This window comes from Vombatus ursinus, unplaced genomic scaffold, assembly GCF_900497805.2.
Source record: "Vombatus ursinus unplaced genomic scaffold, bare-nosed wombat genome assembly UNPS02014779.1, whole genome shotgun sequence".
Taxonomy (NCBI): domain Eukaryota; kingdom Metazoa; phylum Chordata; class Mammalia; order Diprotodontia; family Vombatidae; genus Vombatus; species Vombatus ursinus.
Window position 1 is genome coordinate 10,848,686 of NW_020954557.1, and position 24,809 is coordinate 10,873,494.

Consider the following 24,809-nt stretch of genomic DNA (forward strand, 5'->3'; position numbering starts at 1 on the left):
AAAGGGCCACACTTCAGGATCTAAAGGTCCACACGTGGCCTTAAGGCCACAGGTTCCCACCCCTGATTTAGAGGATAGGAGGAGAAGGAAAAGTAAATGCTGAAGAAAAAGAAAGAGCATACAGGGAGGTACGGGATTATCAGTGATAATACAGTACCATGTAAGTTTTAAGGGAGGAAAACCAAAGAGGATATAGTTAACAGTTTCAAAAGCTGAAGGATAAAAGATGCAAGTGTTTGAAAACCTGTAATGTAGAAGAGCAACTAGACTTGTTTCACTTGACCCCATAAGGCAGAACTGGGAGAAATTGGTAGAGTTTTCCAAATGACAAATCAGACTTGATGTAACACACACACACACACACACACACACACACACACACCATGCGGTCTTTAAAGTTGCATGGAAGTGGAATGGCTTGCCTCAGGAGGTGGCGGACTCTCCTTTATTGGAGGTCTTCAAGTGGATGGCCACTTGTTGGGTATGGCGCATTCTTATTCCATTATGAGTTGGACTAGATTTCATCTCCGTTCCTTTTCTACTCTTGGGTTCTGTGATCCCATGGGGGCATGAAACAGAGAGAGAAGGCTTTTGCATATGGCTCCTGTGAGATCATCGGTGGTGACCTTCAAGAGAGTAGCTTCAGTAGTAGAATGTACAGAAACCAGACTGTAGGGAACAAAAGAGGGAGTGGAAATGACGAATGTGAACTAAGAGCTTGGCAGCAGAACGTTAGGAAAGAAGAAAACCTTCTACTATGTGTGGAAGGTTCTGTAGAAAGGAATTTTAAAAAATTTTAGAATAGCGGACACTTGAGCATGTTAGCTGGAAGAGAAAGGACCCGTGGAGAGGGAAAGATTGAAGATGCTGGAAACAGAGGGAATAATTGATGTTGGACCTTTTGTTATACTTTTCTAAAGAAACTAGGAGGTCCTCGAAAGGTAAATGAGTGAATTAGGGAAGAATAGGTAACGAACCCATAAAAAGTCCTTGAGTAAACATCTTTTGAAAGACTTCACCTTCTCTTTAAACAGTAATAAATTCCCCAGGCTAAAACTTAATTAGTATTTCAAATAATGTGTTATTAAAGTGTGTGAAATGGAAAGAGAGTTCTAAAATGTAACTATAAAAAGGATTCGCACGTGTAGATTAGGTAAAAAACATTCATAGGAAAAAAAATCTGTTCAAATAAGCAAATACAAACTGGACAACATTACTGCATTGACCTAAGATCCTTTACCTATACACTACTCTAAAACCAAGGCTCCTAACCACTATGTAGGTAAGTGCAATTTGGTATGGGGGAAAATGCGCATACCACATGAAGTTGCTTGAGAAAATAACACAAGTCAGCAGCTTCGTTCCAAGATGTAAAGAACCTGAGGCAGGTGTTCTATGTGAAGGCATTACGTTTTGTAACACGTGTGTGTGTGTGTGTGTGTGTGTGTGTGTGTGTGTGTGTGTGTGCGTTATTCCAGCCAAAACAGTGTCCTTATGAAGATAGGTAGGGAATCAGTCTAAGTAAAAGTCAACATTTCCTGTAAGGCAATTTGCATGTTATTTCTCATAGAGCTTTGCAGTCTGATTTTTAGTACAGAGGATCATTTCCAGTGTGGAATTCATTCTTAGTAACTGAAATAACCTTAGTAATCATCCCTCCCTTTCTTCTCCTCTCCAGTACTGTCAGTAGCACATACTTGCAGATGGAATTCTCTTTTTGTGCTGTCTGTAATTGAATGGAAAAAAAAGGCTTTTTAAATGGGATCAATTTAAATGCATCTTATCGGCTATCTGTGGGATGCATACTAACTTAAAAAAAAGACATTTAAAACTGAAGAGTGGTTTTAAAAATAGGTATGTATGTATTCTTTGAAATGTTTTGTGTTATCTTTTTAGGGGGGCTTGTTTTTGACTTTGACATAACTTATGAGAATAAAAGCAACTAAACCACGTCTCACTATGTGACTGGCTGGTGGACTCTTGATGTTCACTTCTTGGCTGATGTATGTTGTGTGCTATGCACTTTTCATTGTCATGAGAGAGAATGTTAAGAAAACTATCCCCACAAGAAAAACAGCTTTTCTTGGCAAGGGAAATATGTCTTAAGGAGCCAGAACTAGAGACATACGGCGATATGAATGAGATCTGTGTTACTTTGCTGGATCTGAGTCCAGGCACTATTTATACTGCAGCATATTCAGCACCAGATTGTTAAATCTTAATACTGAAACAGTGCATCATTTTAATATTTTTGTTCTGTTTATTCCCTGTTTTCAAGCATTATGTCAAGCATTACACATTCATTTATTCAGTCTTGGACAGGCCCTACCCTTTCCAGAAAGTTCATTTCCTATTATTGCAATATTGCCCAGTAGCTTGATATTTATGCGATGCGATGTTCTATTAAATCTATTTCAGTATTCAGGTGCCCTCTATCTTTGATAATGAAAACTTAGGTTTAGTAGTTTATAGCTGCATTTATAATGACATCACTTGTGATATTAAGCCACTCGATTGGCCTACTTCTAATCTATCAATGAAATTTAATTGTAGAATAGAGTAAGTAGTTTCTAATAAAATTGTGACCATCAGATTGGCGTTTCATATGAATAAAAAAGCTGTCTTGTTTGGAGAAAATGAGTGCTATATCTTTAACTTCATCAGTACTGCATGGATCCCAACCATCATGAATTGGCCATGACAGTATCATCTCAATAATAATCTCACATTTTCTTCCCTCCCTTTAAAAGCAAACAAACAAACAAAAAACAACTTTTAGACTCTTTCATGAATGTAATTTCTGTTATGAGGGTTTCTAAATGGGGGGAAGGAAGGGGCAAGGAAGGGAACACACATTTATTAAGCACCTACTGTGTGCCAGGCACAGTGCTAAACACTTTACAAATGTTATCTCATTTGATCTAATTTGATAAATAGTGTAAAATATGTAAAAATTTTATTAAATCTGCCTTAGAGACAATGGAATAGACCTTGGAGGTCATTTAGTTTAATCCTCTCATTTTTTCAAATGAGGAAACAGGTCCATGGTGATAAAATGCTCGCTCATGTTTGGTCACACGTGTAAGTAGTGGCAGAGCTAAGCTTCACACTCGGGACTTCTGCCTCCAGATCCAGCTTTTCTGCCCATACACCATCTTATTTCTTCTGTTGGCGTGTGTTTACAGTCTCCTTTAGGAAACATGCAGAGAAAGGGTGCTATTGTCACTACAAAAAGCTGGGGTATAAAAAGGAACTCGATGGCAACTCTGCTATTTTTTGATCTGTGGTCAAGTATTGTGCTGCTGCTTTTTGCCAAGGAAAGCAAACCCTCTGGCTGGTGAAATACAGATCTGGAAGTGAACTCTAACTACTTCATCAATTCCAAATGCTATTCTCACTGGGAATCACACCACAGTCAGGATGTAACTGCGTGCTAAGCCCACACACAGGAATTTTTCTTGTTCAATTCAAAACCAAATCTTGTATTTACTTAATTTTTTTTGTCTGCGAAATCAGTAGTCCAGAATATTTAGTGTTGGTCTTCAGTCAGAATATAAAGACTTTAGGGAACGGCAAGAAGACTTTTTATTTTTAATATCTTTTTAGTTTTCTAATCAATTAGACAAATAGGAAAAAACATTAAGAACCATGATTGCAAACCTCATCTTTTATCCTTACCTTCCTGTAGAGGTGGGCTCGGTTGTCAGGCAGAAAGAAATTGCTTATTGCTCTGTGATATAAAAATACCTCTGAATCAGTACTTGAATGCTGACTATTGTATGACTTCCATAACATTGAAAAGGTTTAATAAATAGCAGAAAAATGTTTATTATCTTTTTCTTTCCTGCTCAGGAATAATCAAACTAGGGAGGTGGAATCCTCTCCCCCTCAGTTATGTGACTGATGCACCAGATGCGACAGTAGCCGACATGCTACAAGACGTCTATCATGTTGTGACATTGAAAATCCAATTACAAAGGTGGGTGTCTCTGAACATCTGTCCTTTCCTATTCTCTGAGCTGCTCTGTCGATCATAGCATTTCTACAGAGATTAGCACATCCTGTCTTCATTAATTTCAGAGCTTTTGATGAAATGAAAAGGAAAATGAAGGGAAGAAGGTGCTTCATCAAGCGTCTTTACAGTTTACATTCCAATTGTTTTATATTTTGTTTTCTGAAGCACTGAAGTGGGAACCTGGAGGAAGCTTGATCAATCATTAAAGATCTTCAGCCCTGAAAGGGAACTTCCACAACCTGTAATTTAATGGGTCCTCCAGGTCTGATTAAATGCTTAGCACATTGTATTTGAAAAATAAACATCTCTCCTTTTTCCAGGATTTGGATTTTGAAGGGGCTAGATTGTGTTTTTACAATATGCTTAGGATGACTAGCTGAGAGTTTGAGACTTTTTCCTTTGTCTGTAGTGGACTTTCCAGAGAGGAGGAAAACTATTTCTCTGACTTGAATTGGCAATTACTTCCTCTTTTCTGACATCCCGAACAACTATGCAGCTAAACTTATTCTGTATTTTGCCATATTGCCTTACTGCTGTATCTTTTCAGTAGATCCATCCTTTTCCCTTTTAAATATTTCTGGTAATATCACCCTCAGTGACATCACCTGCCATTTACTAATGATTTGGGTTGGTTTTTTTTTGTCCCATTGGCATGGGAGGGTTAAATTGGGTTCAGGAAAAGCAAGGGTATAGTGGATGAATGCTGATGTTGGAAATCGAGAGCTGTGGACACTAGTCTATGCTCTGCCAATTGTTAGATGTGACCTTGGGCAAGTCACAAATACTTCTGAGCCTTAGTTTCCTTAATCTATAAAAAGAGGTCAGTAATATTTGAACAACTTTCTTAAACAGGGTTTATGTAAGACCCAGATAAGACAATATAAGTCACATGCTCTGCAACTACAAACATCAAATAAATATGCAAGAAGACTTGCCTATTTACAAAGTCTTAGCAACCCTGTTCTTTTGTAGGAATGTTCTGATGCTACTTACCTCAACAGACAACCTGTGAATGTGTAACTAGAGTCTTCAAATTGTACTAGAGTGGGTGAGGATTTAAGATTTTCTGTAAACTTTCTTACATTGTATTCAATAATTTAAAATGACAAAAATCCTGTTACATATGTTTAGGCTCATATAACCATCCCACTTTTCATCTCTAGATTAATTAAAATATCTTTTCCCTCCTCCTTTCTCTCCCTCCCCTCCCAAAAGTTGCATTGCCTAATGTCTAAAGTGACTGTTTTTCCCAGGCATTTGTGTGGCCTGATTTAAACAGACCGCACTGGGCTCCATCAAACCCCAGAGGAAGCAGCTTCATGCACATGTTACATCATTGAAGTAGGACTGGATCCCATTCTTGGCATATATGGTCTTTCTCCTATTCCTGGCAAGGTCAATTCCTAACAACAGTTCACCTTGAAGGAAAAGTCTGAGTCCAAGAGGGACTCTATGAAGGTCTTTTGTTAAGAGAGCAAGTCATTGTGCAGTAGACATTTCTGTTTCACTCATCCTTCCCCTTGTGTTTTTCAGTTGTTCAAAGTTGGAAGATCTGCCAGCAGAGCAGTGGAACCATGCCACAGTCCGCAATGCCTTAAAGGAGCTGCTCAAAGAGATGAATCAGAGCACGTTAGCCAAAGAATGCCCGCTCTCCCAGGTCAGTATTGCAAGTCGCTGCTCTAAGCAATGCGGAAAATTGATGAGGGTTTTTCCCCTTCTCTCTTCCTCGATGTCCCCAGTTTTGGTTTTTGAAATGAAAATTTTATTTTCTGTTTGGTCATGTTCTATCTTGTATTTCACTTTTATTTATGGGGCCCCAGTAGGTCATAAGCAGGACCTCTTAGGAATGGTGGCATGGTAAAGTAATGGATCAGCAATTTGTAATCCTTTTCTCTCAAATACATATATATATATATATATATATGTATATTTTAAATCTTAGCCTTTTCCCAGTGGGCATACATGGTTTTTCTACTTTACATTTCTGAAGATAACTTCTCCATATGAAAATATACTAATAGCTATTAGTCATTTCAGTCATATCCTACTTTTTGTGACCCCACTTGGGATTTTCTTGGCAAAGATATTGGAATGGTTTGCCATTTCCTTCTCCAGCTCATTATGAAGAAACTGAGGCAAACAAGATTAAGTCATTTGCCCAGGGGTACACAGCTAGTAAGTGTCTGAGGTCACATTTAAACTCAGGTCTTCTTGAATCCAGGTCCAGCATTCTCTCTACTGTGCCCCCTAGCTGCTTAATTTTTAGTGAACTATTTATAACCTAATTCCTGCTATTTTTGCTAGTTTTTTTCAAAACCCATATACACATACATTCTTATGAATGGTTCATTAATATTGTGGGGAGAGGGAGTGAGAGAAAACCTTTTTCATTTTCATAGTCTGCACTTGCTCTAGGCAGCATTTTTCTATGGAAGCTCAAGGTGGGTGCTGTTGGAATGGAAATGTATTTTTATTACGTCGGCACCATTAGAAAGCCATTTTTGATATTCTGTTTTCTAATGAGATTTTCAGAACTTGGTTTAGCCAGTGAGCTAGCTCCATTGGAGGCATTGTGGCATAGGAGAGTTTAGCTCAGGAGTCATAGGACCTGACTTTAAATCCCGCCTCTGAAGCTTATGGCCTGTGTGACCTTAAACAGGTTGTTTTGCTTCCCTAGGCTTCAATTTACTCTTCTGTAAAATGAATGTATTAGACTATATGGTCCCTGAGGTCTCTTCTAGTTTTAGAGCTATGATAGTACAAACTGTTGAACTTAAGAATTGAAGGGTGGGTCAGCTGAGTGGTGCAGTGAATAGAGCGCTGGTTCTGGAGTCAGGAGAACTTGAGTTCAAATCTGGTCACTTAGCCCCAAATGACTCCCCCAAAAACAGAAAAAAAAAGAATTGAAGGGAGCCTGAGAAACCTGATTATATAATAAGATGAATATCATGATTCTGAAGAATCCATCAGAAAACATACCATAGACGTTGACTCAATATTTTACATGTGTGTCCTAAAGTTAATTTTAGAATCTGGATCCTTTGAGGTAGAATATGCTTGCCCCACAGTGTGATATGAGAAGGCCCTCGTGATGTAAAGTTGTTCCCTGTTTCTAAAAAGTCTGGGTGGAGCTTCTTGGGGTGTCTTCAAGAACCCGGCTGCCAGTCAAAAAGCCTGTATTTCTAGTATTTTTCTTTTTTACAGATTTGTATGCTTATCAAATCACACACAAAATGAACATTTGAAGTTATTGTAACAAATTGGGGCCAGATAAAGAATAAATTTGGGGTAAATTTTCAAACTTATCCTAAATCTCAATATGTTTTTTTAAATATATGGGCACAGGAAATTGCCATCATAAATTATGTTGTTCCTTGTGCAAGTTAGGGAGGTGCCTTCCACCTGTCTCCCAAACCAAAGAGAGCCTTGATTGGATGTGGGGAAACACCTGAACTGCACACAAATGAATCAGTTTTTTAGGCAGTACACTTAGAACATACAGAAATTTCAGTGTAGACCTTGACTTCAGTTGTCACTGTTAATTGTAAATCTGAATGTCTGTGTCAAATGTCCACATAATGACCCCAACAGTGTTTTGGAAATGAGAAAAACATTGCGAACAACGATTTAATGGTTGCCAAACATCACATTTTTATTCAAAATAGAGGATTCTGCCACATTAACACAATCAAGTGGTTTTGACTCCTGTTTTGCTTGATTTAAGCTTATACTCATTATCTGATTGTCTGGTGCTTGGAGCTGATTGACACGTGGTAAAACCACTGGGACAGTTCTTTAAAAAGCAGATTGATAACTTTGTAAATACATTACACAAATTTAATCACCTCTCTAGTCACCTTGAGCACTCTACTTAGCTCCTCAATGTTCCGTGGCTTATTCAGAATCTAGGAGGTGGAACTATGCATCAGTTCGTTCAAACATAAATGCTCTTATTACTATATTGAGCCCTGGAAGAAAAAAAAAGGCTAAATATTTGAATCAGTAGCTTTGTGTAGATATAATTTTTGTCAAAGGAAGGGACCAAAAACAAGGTAATTTGACTGAGGTTGAGTTACTCAAGTAAGGACAGGAATACCTCACATAAAATTGCCCTGACCCACAGCCTTCAATAATGTGTCTAATATATCTTTGCTTCCCAACTATATTGTTCTTCAGCCAATCCAGAGCAACCAGTGCAGTTTGAATATTTGCTCTTCATTTGTTATGGATCAGAGAGACAGTAAACTGGTTAGACAAATAGTTCACTTATAAGGTTTGTGCCCTTATTAGGAGTAGCAAAGAAGCATCAACTTAATTGTTATACCTAACTGCTTCTGAATGTAAAGCATAAAAGTACAGAAAAAAGTCATGAGAACATTTACATTTTTAGCTAAACTTCTGTAAGTTCAAAGTTATTGCCACTTTGATTGATTCACTCTTCCAGTTTTTTTAAAGAATGAATGAAAAAGCATTTACTAAAGGCTTCTGTGCCAAATGCTATGTGAAATGCTTGGAATAGAAATAGAAAAATAAGACAACTGCTGCTCTTAAGGAACTCACCCTCCAAGTGGTGGAGTGTAGCTACAGCGTGAATGGTAAGGTCCAGGAATCCTTAGGCTAGTGGAGTGTCTGTCTGATGGGAGCTGCTCACTACTATTGGGAAGTGGGAGGTGGTCCTAATGGTTGGAGTGTAGAAGGGGATTCTAGGTTCCCAACAGCAGGGAATGGGTGGAAATGTCAGTGTGAAATTATAACACAGATGGACGTGAAGCCTCTCCTGATTGCCCTAGTGGCCAGTGCCCCACCCCCCAAATTTACTTTGTATTTATTTGCTTTGGACATGTTTATTTATATTCACATTTTCTACCTCCAATAGAATGTAAGCTGCTTGAAGGCAGAGATAATTTCATTGTTTCATATTCTGAGTACCCATCATGGTACCTGACACATAGTTAGTTCTTAATAAATATTTATTGATTGTTAAAAAAAAATATAAGAGGAAGGAGATTTCCAGGAAGATTGGGGTGAGATGGGGTAGTCACCCCTCTTGGCATAACCTGTGGTCGGTTGAAGCCTTTCAAGTACTCTTGTGGGGTCTGGGACAGTCTGCAGTGGGAGAAGTGGGGAAGAGGAAGGGAGGTTTCTTCTTGAGGCTGACTTTGATTGGTTCTTGCTGGATGCCAGTGATGGGGAGTGGGAATGTGGGTCCTGCCTGGTACTACCTCAGGGGGTTCAGTTATGTGTATAATGCATGCATGATGATGGATGTATGATATAAGCAGCATATATGTATACACATGATCATGTATATGTAGATTACATGTATATAGTTGTTTTTTAAAGCCACTGATTGTATATATCACTCTGTTTGCTAGCTAGATATCAACATAAGGTTTAGCAGATTCCTGGTGAGGAAAGAATTGGCATCTCACTCCAAATATATTGTTGAATTCTGTGATTCTTGTCCTTTGGCCAGCCATCCCTTATTTCCCCTCTATTTTGCTGTTTGTATTCCCAAACCTCAGGCATACATTTGATGATGATTTTAACATCTTAGGTTTGTTAGTCATCCAGGTAATCTTAGTCTCACCCTCCAGAGCAATCCTGTTATAATCTCATTGCTTTATAAACATCAATTTAAATCCTTTATAGTAAAATTTTTGGTTTCCTAGGAAGATATTTCCCATTTATGGTCATTACTCTGGATCTTAGTGCCATAACACACTACTGCAATATTATTTCATCTGAAATCATGTTTTTGGAAGATCAGTACTATTAAGTGAAGTATGCCTGTAGTATGTTAATAATAATAATAATTATATATATATATATATCAGAAATCTAATGCTTCTGTAACTGAAACAAGAAAGTATAATTTAAAGATTAAAATTTATTCATATGTAAGTTAAATGTATCACACCGTATCTTCTTATTGGACAATTTTTAAAATATGTTTAAAACAACAGTGACTGTTACATTCTTTCCTAAAAAACCTGTACCAAATCTTTATTAATATATGCTGTGTCTCAAATTGGCTATGTAAAGAATGATTCAGTGTTCATTGACTTGGTTTTCTTACATACTTGAATGGGTGATTATAAATGGATTTTCATAGCTATCCCTGTGATATTCAACCAAGGTTTTTTGATAGTTTAACTTGACATATTTTTCTGTGGTTGTAAAGATTATAGTTCCTGCTAGATAGGAGACATAGCTTGATGGCAGCTGACGGTAAAATGACCTGGGTGGATGACTGGGTGGGATATGAAGCACTGTCTGGTTTGGGGCCGTTTTGTTGTAGTAAAATAGGTAAGTTTGCAATCACTCAAGGCCACTTGACCCCAGGATAGTAGTTCTAAGACTGAGCAAGTTAACTTCTCAAGGGACTTGGGTCAGAGACTAGGGGCAACTAAATAACCCACCTTCTTCATGCCAGTTATTGAATTGATCAGACTGAAACTAATACACATCAGAAATGATCATCTCTACCCTCCTTTTTCATGGAGGCACTTTCCTAATGTCTAAATAGGAAATTGAGCAATTTAACTATTGGCACCAGGTAATTTCTTTCAAGATCTAGCTTAGGAGATTAGAAAACTTTAGCAGTAATATTGCTTATGTAGGTCTGTTTTCTCAGGTTTGTGGAATTCCTATTTGTATAATACTGATAGAGAGAAGGCAGAGAAGGGTGCTATAATCTTGGTTTAATGCTTTTGTAGTTTTCCCTCAACTGAGGTTAAACTTGAATTACAACTACCAATCCCCAGGGCAAAATATACTCTGTAGGTTCATATCTATTCTTCATCTACCCCTTGCTCCCAAATACAACTATCATTACCAATAACCAAAACCAAAATCATCAATATAATATAGGTAAAGTTTGTCTAGAATAAACAGTAAAAACACCTTTGAAAGAGAAAATAAGATGGTACAACAAAATGGCAATATATAGGCTTTGGGGTCTGCATGTGAGAAGGGATATTGGGGAAGTTTGTAGTCAGGCCACCAGTCTAGTTCTGCCTTGTAATTAGACCTTATTGATTTTTATGTGTATGTATATATGAGCCTCAGTAATTTTTAAATTTCATTTTTTTATGTGAGGCAGTTAAGGCCAAGTGGCTTGCCCAGGGGTCACGCAGCTAGCAAGTGTCATGTGGAACTCAGGTCCTCCTGAGTCCAAGGCCAGAGCTCTATCCTCTACGCCACCTAGCTGCCCCGAGCCTCAGTAATTTTTAAAACACCAGCTGGCAACAACTTCATTCTCTGTGTGCTAGTTACTTGTGTACCTGCCTTTTTTCTAGTCCCTAAATTAGCATAGGGTCCCATAAAGCTCTGGGTGTAGGGCAGTCTCCTTGATTTTCCAGGGACAGCTCTGCCTCCTAGAAGTTGATCTATCTGATAATTCGGTGTTAACCTATAACACATTACAGGAACTTCTCTAGAAAACGGATCTGGTTTAGTCTGAAAAGAATGAACTCTGCTTGTCTGTGGCTCCAAATGCATACACCACTTACTCATCCCTTCTTTGATCCTGAAAACAATATTTGAAGAAATCAGTTCTTAAGCCCGGAACTGATAGGGTTTTATATCAGGATATATTAAAGCTGCAGACATTGCAAAGGTCTTTCCATATTTCTGGTATGATGAACTCTGGCCAATAAATGTGAGAGAGGAAAAGCTATCATGAGGAGGGAAAATCTTTACCTTTTGTGTTCCTCTCCAACAGTAAGTCTCAGGATAATTGTTTCTTTTATCCCATTCAGTATAAGACCTAGCAGGCATCACTAAAAACACTTAAATTCTGTCTATGTGAAACCAAAATAGATCAATTAGCTTGGTCATTAAAGTCAAACTACTAGTCAAATCAATGGAAAGCAAATCAAATAAATATCCTTCTTTAGGCAAAGCAGATGATTGCTTAAATGTTTTTATTTTTAACTAATTTTTCTCATTGGCTATAAAACTAAAAGGAACTTTAAGCTACCCACCCATTTTACCAAAGAGGAGCCTGGGTCCCTGAGAACAAAAATGACTTACTCAAGACCGAAGTCTGGTACCAGAATCAGGATGTGAACTAACTGCTCCTCGCTCCAGACTGAGACCACATTGCCACAACCACCCCTCCCCCATTTTGTGTCCATGGACAATCTAAAGCTTTATGTTTTATGTAACACCTAAGTTCACCTGTGCAGCCTGAGTTCATTTCTCCTTTTATTAGCCAGTTACCTATGATATTTAAAATCTGTTTTATTGCATGAGAACATTGCATTTTGTTCATCAATACCCCTGTCTCATCCTGAAGAACACAGCATTCTAAAGCAGGCCTGCACACCTTGAGGCCCACTGACCGCTCACAGCCTGCCGGGCACGCCAAAGGACTTCAAGCGGCCTTCAAAAATGCAAAGGTCGACATCATCTTCACTCTGGGCAGCCTGAAATCCTTTTGCGTGCCCTGGCAGGCCGTGAGTGGCCATGGGTTGCAGGTTGTGCAGGCCTGCCTGCTCTACGGACAGTTCTTTCCTAGGTTATCAAACTTCATAAAGACACAGGGACTGAGACTGTGCTAACTTCAAACCTCTAATTTCCTGGATTAGAATTTTAAAAATTTAGAATTCTACTTTTATGATACATACATGTTGAGGTAAAAAAGACAAGTGAAGGCTACTTATTGGCATTGCATGAATTTGCCACAAAATCATAATTTATCCAAATAAATTTTTTAAAATGTTACCAAATATGAAATACCATCTCAGTCCCCTGCCTCGCCATACTCCCTTTCCTATTGACAACAAATTAGGAAGCAGTCTCCTCTGAACCAAACACCAGACTAAGTTTTGCTTTATATTCATATATGTATCAAATTCTCCACATACAGGGATATAAAAGGGGAACATTCTATACCTATTTTTTCCTGCCAGTGATGACCAACTTGTTGTTAGCCCGGGAGTGCTTCTACTTACCTAAATGGGGATTCACATTACTACTAATGGGAAATAATTTACTTTGCTCTAAAATTATTATTTCAAACAAACAAAAAAACCCTAGCTATATTATGTACTTGTATCTTAGATGCCCTTAGCATAAAGTTTCTATTCAAACCAATAATAGCTTGCAAGCTAAAGTTTGGGAGGTTGTTGGGGGAAGGAAATCTGATTATTTTCTTTATTTCTTTATTGGTAAGAATTCTTCTTTCCAAATATGTCATACAAACAATTGTAACTTTAGTTTTTCGTTTTGGCTGTTCCTATAAACTTTGAAAATTGTCTCTAAGTAACATAATTTAATCTAATTCTAAACTTCCTTATGATTTATTTACAGATAATCTGGGGTTATAATTTTACGTTGTTATGTGTGCCATTTTATCTTGAACTTTCTCTCAATGAAGCTACTACCCTGTTGACTGTAGAGATTACTGTTTCTGATGAAGTTAGAACTCCCTTACTTAGTGAGTTCTTTCATCCTTAACTTCAGAAACATCAGAAATAATGTGACTTAGTGCAGGGGTGGGGAACCTGCGGCCTTGAGGCCACATGTGGACTGCTAGGTCCTTGGGTTTTTGACTGAGTCCAAGATTGGTAGAACAAATCATTTTATTAAGGGGATTTGTTTTGTGAAGTTTGGATTTAGTTAAAGCGCCCAACTTGAGGACCTAGAGGGCCACATGTGACTTCGAGCCTGTAGGTTCCCCACCCCTAGCCTAGTACATACAATAGATGGCTGATAATTCTATTTGACTTTGGACAGGATGCTTCATTCTGCGTTTGTGTACTCACTTTTAAAATAGATATCACCCCTCATTGTCAGAGGGGCCATACATCCTGTCAGTCAGTAAATATTCACTGAATAAATTAATTTGTTTTTTTGTTTGTTTGTTTGTTTTTGTATTTTGCTAGGCAGTGGGGTTAAGTGATTTGCCCAAGGTCACATAGCTAATGAGTGTCAAGTGTCTGAGGCCGGTTTTGAACTCAGGTCCTCCTGACTCCAGGGTTGGTGCTCTATCCACTATGGCCACCTAGCTGCCCCTGAATAAACTAATTTGTAAAGTAATTTGAGGTCATTAGAGGAAAGTTCTATTTACACATGAAAATCTATTTCATTAATTATTAATGGTAGAATCGTCATTTGCTACAGTCTTCATTGTAAATGTTTTGTAGGATGGCTATATTATCTTTGGTAGACCCCCTCTTTGTGTGTGTGCATGTGTATGTATGTATGTAATATAGTTATATACATATATAAATTATAATTATATGTCTATATAGTGTACATATATATTACATACACACATATACCAATTTTTTTCTTTGAAACTGGATCTGCCTATCTTGCCCATATTGAAAGTACAGCGGCCATTCATGAACTCTATTCTACTATTGATTGGTATGAGAATTTTGACCTCCATTTCTGACCTAGGCCAGTTTGTCCCTCCCTAGGTACCTGATCACCACCTCCCCACCCTAGGGGCTCATCATATTGGTATTGGGCCTAGTATGAACATATGATTGACTTTAATCCAACTGCAGCTCAGAATTCCCAAGCTCAAACAATCCACCATCCTCAGACTCCAGGTAGTATGGATAACATGTGTGTCCTACCACACTGATTATATATGGGGACAGGAGAAAGTCTACTATCTGAAAGTGAGTGTCAGAGAAAAACAGTGTGCTAAGGGACACTGAAACCTTGAATCCTGGACCTCTAAAGAATAGAATTTGACATGAGGTCTTTCTATCTTGGATCCTTCAAAGGTGGCTTGGTTACTGAAGTTTTTAAAAGAAAAATTCCCATTTTCAACATTAAGATTATTCTACAGGATGGACCCTTGGATGCTTTTATGGTAAGGTTCCATTGAATTGGATTCAAGTCATGAAAAAAATGTACAATGTGTTTTTATCTAATAATATGGCAGAAAATGATCTTGAAAGTCATTTCACATGTCCCTATATCTTCATGATATCTAAACTTTCCCAAATATGTCTATGCAATTTTTAAAGCTCTCCTGAAAAGAAGCTACTATGGTCCTTTTTTTGGGAAATTCTTTCTTACATCTCATTATCAGGAAAATTTTCTTCATGTTTAACCTAATTCCTTTACTCTGCACTTTAAATCTTTTTCTTTTTGTTCTGTGCTAGCAGAGATGGAAACCAGCTTATTATCAACCTCTGAATAATAAGCTGGGAAAATGAACAAGGCCTATTGTACCTCTTTCTTTTAAACAAAGCATGTAAAATTTCTCCAGTACTGGGACTTTGCTAATGGACCAGTCAGAAGCATGCTTATTTTTTTCAACATACAGCCATTGGTGTTAGCCACTCACAATTAAAGGCCAGAGCCACAAGGAAGCAGGGATGATCCACAAATAGAAGGAAAGGTGGACCATAGAGATCAAGGGTGATTTGGATTTGGGGCTTAGAACAAGACAGACATGACTCCAAGTGAAGCCTGAGGCATCTCCTATTTTGGGTAGTTTTGTAGTCTGATTGGCCACCTACTGAGCTTAGTGGTCTTGCTACTCAACCATGACTCCTGCTAAAGGTATGTATCCTCTCCTGCTTGCCCGGTGGCCACGTTCACCCAGATGAAGTAATGAAACAGAAGCATCACAAAGTCTTTTGCACTATTGCATACATGGATTTGTGGAGACTTTTGTCTACTTATAGACAGCTTTCATATGAAAATTTTAATAATGCTATTTCTACAGTGTGAGGTGTCCTCAATTCCCTTTCACCTGTCTAGTTATTCTGAAATTATATCTTATTGATTTTTATATGTCCTTGTTATCTCACCCATTAGAATGTAAGCTTATTATGACTAGGGATTGTTTCAGTCTTTGTACTTGTAAGTGCCTTGCTCAGTATATAGTAGGCACTTAATAAATCCTTGTTGATTGATTTTCCTATATCAGAACAGTACATTAGAAGAGAAGGACTCATAAACTCCTAGAATTAGTCCTGGAAGGGAGCTTAATCTAGTCCAATTGTACTCACTTTTTGAAACTAACACCCAGAGACAGATGATGACTTGCCCAATGCCCTATAGCAAGTTCTGAAATAGAATTCAGATCCACAGACTACTGGATCAGGGTTTCTTTCCAATGTGCTGTGCTAGATCTAAGCTCAGAAACAGGGAAATGGTAAGGTGAAGAGGGCTATGAGATGACTTTACCACCCTGCTTAATGATCAGCAAAGGAGAATACTGTACCTAGGATGCTGAGGATTAATTCTTTGATGGAAAGGGAAACATCACTGAGTTATATTACTTAAAGTTAGGTGATATTAACACTTTGTTTTAGGCTGGCCTCTTCAGATTCTGGAATGAACAGATCCACTCATCATGCTGTCTTTCCTTTGATAAAGGCTTACTTTGTAGAAACTGGTGTCAAGGGATGTATTCTCTGCGACTTACCTAAAAGGTAGTAGCAAGACAGGGCTGGTAGTCATCTGCTATGTTGAAAGGGGCAAAAAATACTTTTTGTAAATGGAGCTAGTTTTTGTGGGCTCTTTTAAAGGACTGATTTTAAAGTACAGCATCAGAAAAGAAAAGGAAGAAAAGAAAAACCTCAGAACCTTGTGAGATCTGGGAAAAGTGGGAGTCACTTGAGGCTGTACTGGAGTAAAACCCTGGGCCAAGGATGGAGTGAGTGGAAGCCCAGAGAAGATGTAAGGTCTTAGAAAACAATGCCAGCATAGACTGAGAGACACATGAGTTTGATCTTGCAAAGGGGTAGTATTTTGAATGTCAGCTTACAGGGAACTGCTAGAGTTTGAATCTCCTGGTAAATCACTTGCCATTGTCTTGATTTATTGCCATCCCCTTTATCCCTAGAACTATGTAGAAATGTCATCAGACATTCTGATGTTTTTTTTTTCTGAACTCCTACATGTCTGGGGATGATTTTTCTGAAAGATATGATTTCAAGAAAAGATATAAAAGCTTTACGTGGTTCATTTGACTTCCTGGTTTGTTTACGTCCACACGCGATTGACAAAAATATTCTAGCTCTGGCAGAATTAAAAAAAAAAAACACCAAACTAAAACACACACACAAAACATCAAGCCAGTCAGGGCATAAAATTGAAAACTGGCACAAACCTTTCTCTCTGTTCAAATACACATGCCCCTAATACATACATTCTAACTGCATATATTTCTCTAAAGGAAAAAATTTCTTTTAAGTATACAACTATTATTTTATTTTGTCAATTGAGGTCTCAGATTCAGGTTATGTTTGTCTTCTCTTCCTAAGTACTATAAAGCAACAGTTACAAATAAGTTGATTGACAAAATGGAAAATTTTGGGGGTGGGAGAAGAATGGGTGGGCATGGTAGAGGCAAGGGAACTGAGTAATCTGAAAGTTTCAACTTGAATGGTTGAAACCATACAGTATTATGTTTAGTTTACTTTGCTCTAAATAGTACTGTTAATTTTTTCATTTGGTGAATTTTCACCCAAGTGCTAATCACACGTTTCTATAAATTATATTAATTTAACTTATTTGCCTAACTGTTGTTCTGCAGTGAGTAGCACGAATGTTCTCAGATTCTTGGCTGTGTGGTCTTGTTGCAGTTGGAAGCGGAACAGAAAACATCTGAAAAGCATTATTTGGATTATGCATGCTGGAGCATCTCATCTTACCTTTAGGATCTGCTTCCTAAATCACAATTATTCTCACCCATTGTGTTTAATCTTTGTGTCTGTCCCCCTGTATGAGACTGCCTCTGAATAGGCTTTTTGGAGAAAAGACGTTATTCAAATATAAACTGAGAGATTCCCCTAAGTCTAGAGGCATTCCTCCTTTCTTTTTACTTTAGGAATGAACTCAGATAATTGTGCCTGAGAAAAGGAAATAGAAAATAAAGTTGATTTTTTTTGGTGAGACTATTTTAGATTAGGATACAAGGAATGTTTGGTGTGAGCAATGTAGTGTGCCCTTCAATGTCACTGAAATATTTTTTAGAAGATATTTTAGAAATTTTTTTTTCTCTTTTCTAGAGCATGATTTCATCCATTGTAAATAGCACATATTATGCCAATGTGTCAGCAACCAAGTGCCAGGAGTTTGGGAGATGGTATAAAAAGTACAAGAAGATTAAAGGTAATTCACCTTAATTATTTCTAAAGTCTCTTCTCAAATCTTTCTTAGGCAAATGCATTGTTGATTCTTTGGAATTAGTACTAATATTAAACCCCTAATAGTTTAAAAATATAGCACCACACATGTAATTTCTCATAAAAAGAAGATATTTAAATCTTTCTGTAATGTGGTCTAAATTCAATTCTTTAAAATTAGTGTGTGAGAATGAAAAGTAATTTAAAGAAAATGCTTCTGTTGCATTGTAAATGACTGGTAGTTTACACAGAATGGTCACCTGTCAAAAGACTCAAACCTATATCTGTATCTATATCTATGTAGACATAGATATAGGTAGATATATAAATAGATGTATATCTATCTATATGAGTATATAACGAAATGATATATTATTATATAGAGTATTTTTAAAAGTATAACTGGTATAGAAAATATTTTACTAGATTTTGTTCAAGAATACTATATATTTGTCTTTTTGGGCTGAAGGAGTACTTATTTAAATAATGCTGGATTTATTGGAATGATTATGATGTTATATCAGATAGAATTTGGTCAGGTGGTAGCACCATATTTATTTATAAGTAATTGTACAGTGAGTTTTGATTCCCCCCGCAAATACCTTTTTTGCATGTGTTATTGAAGTGCCAAGCCCTTTAAAATACTATTTTTATTTTAAAATTTCCCTTATAAAATTTTGGAATGGTATTAGAAAATGCTGATGAGCACATATGTAATAATAATGCGTTTAAGTTAATGTTCCCTGCATCTTGAGAGATCTAATTTTTTAAGATAACATTCTGATGCTAAAATGAATGTTTTCCATTTTGCATGCATTTAGTGCTTATTAATCCCTTCTCCATTATATGTATGTGTAAATACTACCTTATCACCAGTTAACTAACCATCTATGCCAGAACAAATACCAGTTTATGGTGGGTGAGTAGAAACAATTGATGAATTTGTTTTACAACTTGGAAATCTTCTTTGGAAAGACAAGCTTGTAAAATAATTCTTGTAGGATAGTAAACATTTTTGTACTTATTTACAAGGTTACCATTTAAGAGGTGTAATACTGTGGAAATATTTTTAATCGTCTGAAAAGAATAACACCATTCTATTTGAACTATATTTATGAAGAAAGTCAAGGTGTTGACCTACATATGTGAAATTAAACACTCTGAAATTGAATTGATGTATTTCTTTTCAACCTATTTTAAAATTATTAGGACTCTTTTCTGGTTTGAGTACTTTCTATATGGTGTTATTAATATTGACCCTTGTGCAGCATACAGTGAATAGCTCCTTCTCATTATAAAACATTATTGTGTGGTTCACAAGTGTTTCTTTTCGTAAATGTCTCCAAGTTTGTTTTTTTTTTTTAAAGGGAATTTTTTTTAAAGTGCTTGAACATATCCTTGGCTAAAAATCAAAAGAGTTATATAGTTTCAAGGTCATTTGGTAGATCACATTTACTTGCTGTTATAAGCAAATTGCATCAAGCTTCCTATTTCAATAGTCCAGGGTGTAATGCCAGTTTTAGAGGGACTGGAAGCCCTTCACTGTAGTGTTCTCATAGTTGCCACTACAGATTCCAAGTGGTTTTTTTTGTGCATCTTCCACTTTCTTCTTTCTTTCTTAGAGCATTCAATTCTTTAAGCTTCCCCCCCCCCTTTTTAGTTAGTAAGTGCACAGTTAAAACTTTAAGTGCAGTAAAATCAGAATGAGACCTTGATTTCAATCGAGGGGTCAAGGATCCAAACCTAAAGAGTTTACCTGACACTGGGTACACATGCTGTTCAAAGTGATGTAGCTAGTGCTTGCTGTTTCACAGTGTGAATGTGTGTGACATATACATGTTTATGTGTGTGTGTGTGTGTGTATGTATGTGAGAGACAGAGAGAGAGAATATGAAAGAGAATGAGAGAGTAGGAGGAGAAAAGGGAAGGTTAAGGTATGTGTGAAGTAAACACAAGCTGCCATAAAACAGTTCAAGTGGTGTTGATTCATCAACCAAAGGAGTGGGAGGAAAAATAAAGTATTCATGACAGGTATAGTGATATATGAAAAATAAACATCCAGAGAACTTCATTTAAATAACTTGCAACTCTCATAAAATAATTGTTGTATTTATTGCTGTATTCATGTTGTATTTTTTTTGGTATATTTGGTTTAGTACAATCTCTATTGTATGGTTAATTTTTTCAGTCCAGGTTCACATGTTTCATATGTGAAAGAGATGATTTAGTTAATAAATTGGTAATTTATATAGGCTTTTTTTGGTTTGTTTTTCAAAATTTAGAAGAGGTCCAAGATTTTCCAAGTCTGGAAAGCAGTTCTAGAAAAAAAAGCAAACAGAAATCTGCCTGGGAATACAAAGGACTGGTTTCTGTGCTCTTTTCTCCATTCCCATTCCCAAGCAGCCAGTTTCTATGTACAGTGGAAGATATGCAACATAGAAGAGAGTTTCAAAATAACCTTAGTGATGTCACAAGCTAAATGCAGTGTACAGTGTTAAATATGTTTCCTATTATCTGCTAATGTCTGTTTTAATAAAACAGTGGGAACTAAATGGTCGCTTCTTAATCAAAACCATGATTTCCTAAATGTAAGCTATGTGATTCCGTTACAAATTGCCACATATAGATCTCTTAGGTCAAGCTTTTTTTCCTTTCTCATAGAAATAAATAAACAGTAAAATAATTATATACTCTGAAAGATCAAAGTAAATATGACTAAAACCCAGCAAAAATAAAAGTCCATTGGAAGGAGGAAAAAAGCATCAGATTGCAGATTCTATACCTAATGCTTAAATAAATATGAGAAAGTGAATAATCAATAATTTGATATCATTAACAACAGATGTAAAAACTATATACAAATGGAACTGTATGAAATTTGAAGTAAACATTCTCAGTATGCATTTTGTTGGACTTATTGTAAATATAGCTTAACTACTTACACTTATTCTTTAAAAAGTCCAAAGTTAGTTTTGCTTAGTATGTTAACTTTCTTTTCTGTAATGATCACATTAGGATAGATTGTTTTCTCTTTAATTTCAGAGACAGTTATGGTTTACCCAGGGGTATTGGAGTTACTATTAATACTTTTTTAAAAATGAATAGGCTACTTTTGTATGCCTTTGTCTTTAATTCTCTAAGCCAGCTACCTAGTTGTTTTGTATGTCAGAATATTGTGGAGGGTGATAACAGTGGTTAAGAAATTACTCCTTATTATTCCACATGCAGTACTATAATGTCAGTCCCCATATAGCTGGCTATTTTTTAAGCTTATAATTTTGAGTTTATTGTTTTCCTGTAGAGAACATGGTAATGATTGTTTAATTTGTTTTTAGTGTTGGTTGACTAGATATAATCTATTGTAAAATTGAAATATTTAGATTTTTGGAATATCATTTTTAAGAAGTGTGCCCTATATAATAAATTTTGGTTTTAAGGAATTTGATCAATCAAGATGAAAGAGCAAATCTTTTAAAGAATTGCCTCCCTTCATACCTGTTCTCACCATAGCATGAACTTGGTTTGTATGTACACTTATTTTATCCTATTTATTATTATACAATTTTAATGTTGTAGTTCACAAACACTTATTGTGGCCTACTTCTATGAGGTAACCAGACTATTAGCTGGCAAACATTTTATTAAACTCCTTCTGCATGCCATGTTCCATGCTAGGTGCTGGATAGGAGCGTGTCCCAGCAAAGAAATGCTCACATGGAATACTTCCAAATGAAGTTCAAATGAAAAATTAATGATTTAATGGAACCTACTTAGTTTATCCTTAAAGCTTTTTTCTTCTGCTACTACTACTGAGCATAAAGCAGGTTGTTTTGTAATCTTTGTGCAGTTTAGAATCTTAAATTCAATCTCATGTATAGCCCATGAATTAGGAGAGGTCATTGGAAGTTCACCTGAATATTGTTGAAGCTGTCAAAAAATTATTTGTCACATAATACTGTTTCTAGACATAGTGGACTAAGTGATGCCCTCCTCAAAGTTTGGGTAAAACGCATGATCGCTTTATTGCCATCTTTTTTTTCCCCTCTCATTATTTTGTAAGATAAATCCCTGATTGTTAACTGTCACATTTGTGCATTTGAGTTTATTTGCAAAATGTGGAAGCTGGGGTGATTTTCAAAAACCAGTGTTACTTACCATGACTACCCTATTCCAGTAATCAGTGTTTTATCTGACCCTGTCTGATCCAGTCTTGTAAGATCAAACGTCCAGGCCAGGGAGCAGACAGTAAACAAAGCCCATGAAGGGTTTTGGTAAACATGAAGATTAGATGTTGAATGAAAATTAAACTCCTTGAACTATTCCTCTCTGCACTAAAGTGGTTAAGTGGGTCGTGATTAAAAGAAATAAGTAATTATGATCATTATACTTGAAATGATATAAAGTTACCACATTTAAAGCACCTCTTGTACCCTAAAATGATTCTGTCATTTATAAAGTGGTGGCTCAATATTGTAAAGAAAATTCAGTGTTTCCTCTGGTTTAGGCCATAAGAGAGTTGAGGCCTTTAAATGGTAGAAGAATCACTTTAATATCATTACAATCCTGTCTGAATGGCCTTGGGTCCCAGGTAGGACAATCACTTTAATATCATTACAATACTGTCTGAATGGCCTTGTTTCAGATCCTGTTCTGACCAGATTAAAATAATGAAGTGTTTTCCCCCCTCCCCACTTGGACATAAGAAGGCTTAGTTCTATCTGTACAGGTGCTTCTTTGGTCAGAATATTATCATTCACAACAGACCAAAGAAGCAGGAACAACATTGTATGTTTATGTAATCTTTGTGCCTAAGTATTTAAAAAGGGAAACCTGGCCACCTGATCACATTGCATGGTTTTGTCAAGGATGCATTATGGAAACACCCTTCTAGTAGACTTGTAGAAAGAACTAAATGCAACACCAGCTGCCTGCCTATCCTTGAAGCTCAACTGGCAAGGGATATTCAGACCAAGAGAGTGCAGAGGGAGGGCAGGTATAGTTGTGGTACATCCTCAATTGGTAGCCCATCCTTGTAAAGGCAGCCAATCTAGTCATTAAAAACATGCCAATGATTTGCTAGTGATCAGTTCTATCTGGTCCCCTACTGTAGCATCCCTAAAGAAGGAGGCCATGTGAATTTGCTGTGAAAAGTTATGAAAAGTATGTTACGATAGTGTTCATTCCCTTTGTAGTAATCTTGTTTTTTTTTCATTCTTTGAGTGCATGTATGTGTATCTGTCTGTCTGTCTATTTACATACCCCTTCCCTTAGATCAACCCAGACAGGTTTGGGACCTGAAACATGCGACCTTGATGTATGTTCTGTAATCCATAAAATGAGGATGTATACTTTACTTCTCAGAGTTGTGATGAATTTTATGAAATAAAAAAAAGAACATTAAGCACTTCAAACTCTTCCAAAATAGATATTATGTAGAAATGGCCAGGAGAGGTTAAAGGGAGAAAAAGACCATCCTTCAGAATGTTTGATTAATTGGGCTATTAAGATTTTAAGTTCCTTGGCCAACACTCCAGTACTCTTGAATGAGCTCTGGTGAGGACTTTTAGAATCTGATGAGGGTCTGAATTGGATCAGTACTAAAGAACTAACCAAAGGGTATGTTACAAGGCCTAGAAAGTCTTGAAGGTCTATTATATTTCAGAGGCATGTAGTGGCTTAGTGGATAGTGTGCCTAGTCTGGAGTCAGGAGAATCTGAGTTCATGCTGCCTGAGATAACTTACTAGCTATGTGACCGTAGGAAAGTTACTTCATCTCTTTATACCTCAGTTTCCTTAAACTCTAAAGTAGAAATGATAATAGCACCTCGCCCACAGGGTTGTTGTGAGAATCAAAGATACTTGCAAAGCACATAGGACACTACCTGGAAGCACAGCAGGTGCAAAACAAATGCTTGCTCCCTTCCCCCTCCTCTTAAATTATCAAAGTAGCTCAGAGGGATAGCTGATGTTTCAGAACCACTGTAGAAGGAGATGTCTATCAACTCAGGTTTCCCATAAATTCTGGTCCTAACCTGAATATTTGGGGGCAGATTTAGGGCCCCGAAGACCTCATGGCTGTCCTGTGGTAAAAGTTTAAAGGTTTTATCTACTTCTACTTCATGCTTCTCCACCTTCTCCCCCCCCCCCCACCTGCCCAAACCAAAGCTACAAAAAAATTTAAATCCTCTGCACCTTTTGATTGTCAGATATTGCAATAGAAATGCTTTTCAGACATTAGATGCGCCCTCCAATAAATACTGTTACTATTCTTTGTTCTTTAGATTAATTTAGGTATGAACATATTCACTTAGCATGGGTTCTTATTTACACATATGATAAATTGTAGCAGTAATCCAATGTTCATATTTGACCTCTGAGTAGAGCATGCTGCTAACTACATTCTGTTAACTGCAGAAAATATTTCCTAGAGTAGTGAACATTACAGCAATACAGGAAGGAGATAAAGAGGTTCTAAGAGAGTTCACTTGTTATTAACTGGTCTCTTGGATTAACAAACATTTACTGGTAGCAGGACAACTCTATTTTAATGACAGCTTTATATTTTTATTAAATGCTTATCAGGGTTTGCTTATGATGTTTGAGTTCAGCTCTAGAATGGCATTAGTACCTAAAACTAGAATAATGACCTTTCATATTCAAGTCCCATGGGGTCTCATTCTATT

At 36.8% G+C, this 24,809-nt stretch overlaps 1 protein-coding gene across 1 annotated transcript in view; it reads left to right on the plus strand.

Moving 5' to 3' along the window:
• SATB2 (SATB homeobox 2) overlaps positions 1-24,809 on the plus strand; it is a 216,511-nt gene that overhangs the window by 83,204 nt on the left and 108,498 nt on the right. The window contains exons 4-6 of the mRNA XM_027866064.1: positions 3,853-3,979; positions 5,549-5,672; positions 18,010-18,112. Of these exons, the coding sequence (XP_027721865.1) occupies positions 3,853-3,979; positions 5,549-5,672; positions 18,010-18,112 (354 nt within the window). The remainder of the gene's footprint in view (positions 1-3,852; positions 3,980-5,548; positions 5,673-18,009; positions 18,113-24,809) is intronic.